The sequence below is a fragment of the Nyctereutes procyonoides genome, unplaced genomic scaffold, assembly GCF_905146905.1.
Source record: "Nyctereutes procyonoides isolate TBG_1078 unplaced genomic scaffold, NYPRO_anot_genome, whole genome shotgun sequence".
NCBI classification, from domain to species: Eukaryota; Metazoa; Chordata; class Mammalia; order Carnivora; family Canidae; genus Nyctereutes; species Nyctereutes procyonoides.
The window spans coordinates 104,007,414-104,013,975 of record NW_026575125.1 but is presented as its reverse complement, the minus strand read 5'-3'; the positions used below and the strand labels follow the sequence as shown (position 1 = coordinate 104,013,975).

Sequence of the window (6,562 nt, the reverse complement as noted above, 5' to 3'; positions counted from 1 at the left end):
CTTACGAATCTCACTCTCCTCCTTCTGCCACTTCATCTCTCCCTCTCATAAAAATAAAGGAACTGGCTAGTGTAGAAGACAATTATAAATACAGGCTAAAGGCTTGTGATCAGCTGAGGAGCTAGGATTTACTGTAACTTGATGACTAAATAGTGTTGCCCCACCTCAGAAGGAAATCAAAAAATTCATTCAAACTAAATACTTAGGGCAAAAGCCCAGGTTTTAATAACAGATAACATTCAAGTTGCAATGCTTTTGCTTAGCCTCAAGAAAACAATTTTCAGAGTGAACTCATGCCAGGAGGCATCAACAATATCAAATTGCATCAACAATATCAAATTGATATCAACAATATCAAATATCAAATTGCAGACAGCCACCTGGTTCTGCTTTCTCACTGATCATTTCCATAATAGGTTTATAAGTTGTGGGTGTGAGTATCTTTCTTGAGAAAGTGGTCCAATTCTAGTTTGTCTAGTACCTCCTGAAGGTGACCGATTAGGTCTTGTCTTTGGACTCTGAAAATAAAGAGAGACATCATTAACCAAAAGATATCTAAAGAACCTATAAAACAATATTCTCTGTAGAAAATGCAAGGAGGAGTAACATTTGCATGAGAACATTTGCAGGATAAGGGACAATCCAGCAAATGCAGAGTGACAGTTCAGGGTCAATGAATGTCCTCCTCAAACTCAGGTGTGAACACTAGGTTCCTGGAGCTTAAAGGAACCAGTGAGATTCAGATGATATCACTCTAAACTGGAGACAACATGAACTCTGAGTGAGGACCAGGGTTTGAGAAATTCCAGCAGGGCCCAATGCCACCTCTCCCCAAGCAACCCACTGGGCCCCCTGAGAAACACACTAGACAATTCTTCCCACACTCACTTTGCTGCTTGCTTCATGGCATATATCACGAACTTTCTCTGCAGTTCTGGAGGTCCTTGTACTCCTTCAAGCAATTTGAGGATTTTTTCATATTCTGATCATGTTTAGAAAAAAAAAAACCTTCAGTACGTGTAAAGAACAAAGAGGATGTATAACAAAAACTTGATGTCTCAGCAATCATTCAAGAGCTAGAATGTCAGAGCATGTGAGCTTTCCATGCTTACATACAGACATTCGAACACAGCCACCAGTGGATCTCTCAGAAACAATAAGCAATTAAGGAATACAAAGGATTAAAAACAAAGTTTACTAGCACATTTCTGTTCAAATAATGAGGAACTATTCTAATTGTGAAAACTCAATTCTGGTAAAGGATGAGCCTCAACAAGTTGGTTGGATCTAGTCTAACTCAAAGAGTGAGAAAGACTTGCTCTGGTTTCACGGAGAGAAATTCTTTTTACTTACGTCCTCCAAACTCTCGAATTTCCTTCTTCAACTTCTCTTTGACTTCCATATTGATCACTATTGGTATTGGCAGTTTATCTGGCACATCTCCCGACAAAGACATTGCCGTGACCTTGGGGTCAACTGCAGAGAGACAGCTGGTGATGATTATTCTTACCAGTGCATTACTACCAGGTTCGTGAAGCAACCCACCCTTGCTGATTGCGCTTAAGTCATGAGACAAAGAATCCAAGTGACTGTGTGGAATGCCATCTCCTGACATATTCATAAGCTCTGGAGGAACAGATTTTGATAAGAGGCCATCGGGGGTGGGGGGGGTGGGGTTTGACCACTTCTCGTCCCCTCCCCATGGATACTATGAAAGACAGGTGCATCTGGAAACCAGATTGAATGTGGAGCTGCAATCATGAGCATTTCAACAACCCCACACAGACATCATCCACATGCTCCGTGTCTCTAAAGTTTTCATTTCATAGCAGAAGGCGATACCAAATAGATGGATCGGACCTAAAAATTGGACCTCAAGAAAAATAATGCAATAAAGAAGCCTCTTACATTCCTGAACTATGTGTACACATAGAAACCTACTTGGACACGATAACCAATTAAAAACCCTTCACAGAGCCGTGGCACTCTTCAATTAATGTCCCCTGGATGCCCTCAACAAGTGGAAAAGCTAAATGTGTCCCTTGGTATCAGAATGCCTCAACTGGCACTCCATCACCAAAAATCCCAGCCAGTAAATGACAATCCTCTTCAGTCTTTTCCATCACAGAAATTTAATTTGCTGTACTCCAAGTGTGATGGGTCTACTTCATTCAATCATCTTCCTCTTGCTAGGCATCAAGCCAACACTGGGGATCAGCACTGAACAAGACAGAAGAAACCCTTCCCTTTTGGAATGTATAACCCTGGTGGTAGGTATAAAATGAGCAAAGGGAAAAATACAGTTTGTGTCAGGAAGTAAGTAAGCAGGGATGTTACAGACAGCAGAAAGGGAAGCATCCACGAGTGTGTTGTCAGCCAGGGGCCTCTGAGGAGGTGACACCTGGGCAGAGGCAGGAGCAGGAGACAGAACTGGCCTGTGCATACACAAAGCAGGAGTTCCAGGGGACCCGAGAACCATGCAGGACCCCTAGGGTGGGACAAACCAGGGGTGGGTAGCAATGGACACACAGGGTTAGCAAGCAGGACACAGAGAGGATAGCTGATGGTAGGAGACGATGGCAGGTCCAGGTCCTGTAGTGTGTGTAGACCAGCATTTGGATCTCAGAATCTGTGCAGAATACAGGGTGGAGTTGATGACACTAATGATGCACATGAACTGATAACTCTGTGGACATGGTCACTCTGGGCACACAGCAATAGATGGGCTCCTAGGGTCAAGTGGGGAAGCAGGATGTAAGCTCAGAAGCTAGGGGAGCAGGTGAATGAGGCAGGAGGCACCATGGATGGGCACAGGTAATGATGGGACTCAGGAACAATGACAGTACTAAGAGTCTCTGGAGAAAGAAGAGCACAAGGAAGAATGAAAAGGCATATTCAAGAAGAAGGAAAGCAGTAGGGTGAGGAGGCTGGGAAGCCAGAAATGTTTCTAGGAAGGACAGAGTGAACAGCTGGCCCAGTGTGGCTAAGAAATTGAGGGCAGCATCAGCCAAAGCTGGTAACCTTGATGGGAAATGCTCCCGTGGCGTGGAGGGCCCAGAGACAGGGCTTCCGTGGGTGAGGTCAGGAACGGGAGGGTAGGACAGGCATCCTCACCATCTTCCAAGGTCATGGCTGAGCCCCCGGGGTGGGATGTTCCCTCTCCTTCCTCTTTCACTGACAGCAGTGCCATCCTCTGCATTTTCTTAGACGGAGGAGGAGTGATGGGTTTCCCAGGACGTTTCGTTTGGCTTTCGGGCACAACAGCAGACTCCTCTGCTTTATCAGTCATCACTTCCTGAGGAGCATCAAGAAACATGTTCCATTAATGACTAAAACGCAACTCTACCTACACAGTATGGAGGGTCCTTAACAAGTTAAAAATAGAACGACTGCTGGGAAAAAAAAAAAAAAAGAACGACTGCTGGAAAGATTGCTAAGTTCCAGCAATTTCCCTACTAGGTACTTACCCAAAGGATATAAACTTACTGATTTGAAGGGGCGCATGTTTATAGCAGCATTTGCTACAAGACCCAAACTATGGTAAGAGCACAAGTGTCCATCGACTGATAAGTGTGCAAAGAACAGGTGGTGTATATACAATGGAATATTACGGAGCCATAAAAAAACCATGAAATCTTGCAATTACTTAGATGGAGCTAAGAGCATAATCCTAATTGAAATAAAACAGTCAGAGAAAAGCAAACAGGCTATGATTTCACTCATATTTGGAATTTAAGATACAAAACTAACTTAGGAGTCTCTCATGTTCTGTCACCCTCTCTGATATTTCCCACTCATTTTCTCTCCTTTCCCCTTTAAGCCCTTTCACTATTTCTTATATTCCCCGTATGAATGAAACCATATAATGTTTGTCCTAACTCTGGGAAATGAACAAGGGGTAGTGGAAGAGGAGGTGAGTGGGGGGACAGAGTGACTGGGTGACGGGCACTGAGGGGGACCCTTGATGGGATGAGCACCGGGTGTTATACTATACGTTGGCAAATCGAACTCAGATAAAAATAATATACAAAAAAAAAGAAACAAAACTGATGAACGTGGGGGCAAAAGGTGGGGCAAACCATCAAAAAGACTCCTAACTACAGAGACCAAACCAAGGTTTAGTAGCGGGGAGATGGGCATGGGGTCGGGTCTAATGTGTGACAGGGACTAAAGAGGACAGTTGTTGTGATGAGCACCACGTAATGCATGGCAGTGTAGAATCACTGAATTCTACCCCTGAAACTAATAGTAATTTTGTATTTTAATTCACTGGAGTTGGAATAAAAACTTGAAAATTAATGCAAGCATTCCAAAACTGCTTTCTACACATGTATATACATATGCATCCAGGTCATTTATATGAGGTTTAATAGGTGACACTTTTCAATGATGCCCACTCAAATATCTGTTTTCAGGAAACCCAGCTTAATTTCCATCCAGTCCATGTGAAAAATGGGAGAGGCTAACATACAGGTGTCATCCAAAGGCAAACAATGCACATGATGAATCAGATTGCTTCCAGAATGTGAACCCCTCAGCAAGAATTGAATAGACACGTGATTACATCTCGGAGGAAGTACAAACCATCCTGTGAAAATCCTTTCAGGGGAAATCACTTCATTTCCCTTATTGATTCAATTTAAGTGAACATTACCACTATTGTCTGAATCTTCACAGAATTCCCCTTAGTAGAGGGTAAGAGGAGAACTCTTTAATCCACCCACTTCCAATTGCAGGGAGTTCAAACACATCAGACTAGGAGCCATGTGATGAGCACTTGTCAGTGTTGCTGATGGGTCAAATGGTTACGTATTGGTATGAGAGATTACTGGAAATGTCTTCTCACCCTAGGATAACCCCCACATTTGCCCCAGCATGTTGTCAAATATTTGTGGTCAATACCTGTTCTGAACCACGGACCGATTCCCTTCAGCAGGAGTGCAAAAGAGGGAAATGATTTTCATGGAACTTTTCCTTCCAGCTAGATTCCCTGCTAAATGTTTTCCTTGTACTGACTCACTTAATCTTCCACAGGGTCCGCTGGTTTGCAACACTGGACACTCTCCAGGGTGACGTAAGAAACTGGCCCTCTACTCAAAGAGCAGAGAGAGGATGAAGGAAGAGGACCGCTAAACCAGATTGGTAGATATCAGGTGTAACAAGCAAGGGCATTTACATGCGAGGCTTGTCTTTGGCTGGCAGGAGGAATAGATAATCCACCCCTCCTTCCAGACCCTTCAGATTTATATGACCTCAATTAGGTTCAGTCACATAGGTGCACATCCAGCAGCAATCATGCCCCCTCCATGAGCTCCTCAGACATTCCACCCCTCAGGACTGACTATGATAATCATGTCCATTTCCCTCTGCCACAATGTGCCCCGAGCGGTCAGCCAGGGGTTCCTTGGGCATACAGGTAGATCCTCTGGTGGCTCTCTGGCTACACCAATTGTTGGATTGCTTCCTTTGCTGGGCCTAAGAGTAGCCCCACCCCCACCCCCACCCCCGTAGAAAGTTCTTCACAACTGGTGCCCAATCTGTAACGGGACACCACAGGAGCTACAGAAGTCCAAGGTTGGAAAAACAGATAAAAACAGTGTTTGTATGGGAAGGTCATCCCCTTATGCAAGAATCCCAGTTGTGGCCTGCCCCCTACATGTTCCTGTGGCTGCAGCATCAGGAAACTGACCTCATAATGCCTCCCACACATGCTGGGCAAGGAAGGCAGCAGTCAGGCCAGACGAGATGGACTGGGAGCAGGATCCGCCAGAGCAGGACCCCACCTGCTCCCCTCTAAGAACAGTGTGGGCTCCCATCTGGGTATGGTGCATGTCGGCAGAAGAGGGGGATCCCACGGGGCATGGAACCCTTTACCCTCCCTCACAGCTGTGAGGAAACACTCTTCCTGCAGAGATCCCCTTGCAAATCCCAGAAGATCCCATCTCTCCCGGGACCCATGGGGCTTAGTGTCCTGAGCGCAGCAGAGCACAGTGATCCACCATGAGAATCGGGCTGTGCCTGTCTCCTGAGACTTCCATAGCCTTATGAGGCTAAGTGTCTCTCAGGGGACCCCAGTCCAGGGTATGGGGTAAGAAACAGGCTCTATTGCTTCGTCACTCAAATACATTATAGCTGGGACAGTACTGTAGTCCACCAGAACAAGGTGGATTTACTGTAGGCTATTTAATCTGCTGTTTTAATTTCCCATTCTTCCCTTCTACCATCCCGCTGCCCACAGCTCAATGGGACATGGAACCTTCACACCATGTCAAGTTCCTCTGCCCAGTCTTTCATATCATGACCCTTAAAACATGACACAGATCCCTGTCTATTTGACAAGGGTATGTCTACACAGAAATCTTCTCCGATCCCCTAATGGTGGTGGCCTGTTTTGCCCATTAGGAGAAAGCTTCCATTAGGCCAGATATGTTGTCTACACAAAGGATGGCATATTGAGAACTCTCACTGGGATGGAGGGGCCCACGTATCACTTGCCACCCCCACATCAGGTGAGAACTCGGGCAGATGGTGCCAGATTCCTCTGGAGGTTGCCTGGGGCCCT

The 6,562-nt window shown here is 45.4% G+C and overlaps 1 protein-coding gene across 1 annotated transcript; it reads right to left on the bottom strand.

Moving 5' to 3' along the window:
- Positions 1-418: 418 nt before the first annotated feature.
- Positions 419-5,831, bottom strand: LOC129518096 (cancer/testis antigen family 45 member A6-like). The gene is made up of 5 exons (XM_055338119.1): positions 5,784-5,831; positions 3,022-3,295; positions 1,354-1,476; positions 889-982; positions 419-518 (listed from the first exon to the last, which is right to left on the bottom strand). Exons 1-5 carry the CDS (start codon positions 5,829-5,831, stop codon positions 419-421), a joined length of 639 nt encoding a protein of 212 aa, XP_055194094.1.
- Positions 5,832-6,562: the final 731 nt, after the last annotated feature.

Bases quoted from the DNA above. Each gene is read 5' to 3' on its own strand.
- LOC129518096 (XM_055338119.1), bottom strand. From the start codon at position 5,831: ATGCACCATACCCAGATGGGAGCCCACACTGTTCTTAGAGGGGAGCAG. The intron at 3,296-5,783 runs GTGGGGTCCTGC...GATGCTCCTCAG, and splicing joins CTGTTCTTAGAGGGGAGCAG to GAAGTGATGACTGATAAAGC. The intron at 983-1,353 runs GTAAGTAAAAAG...AAACATGATCAG, and splicing joins AATTCGAGAGTTTGGAGGAC to AATATGAAAAAATCCTCAAA.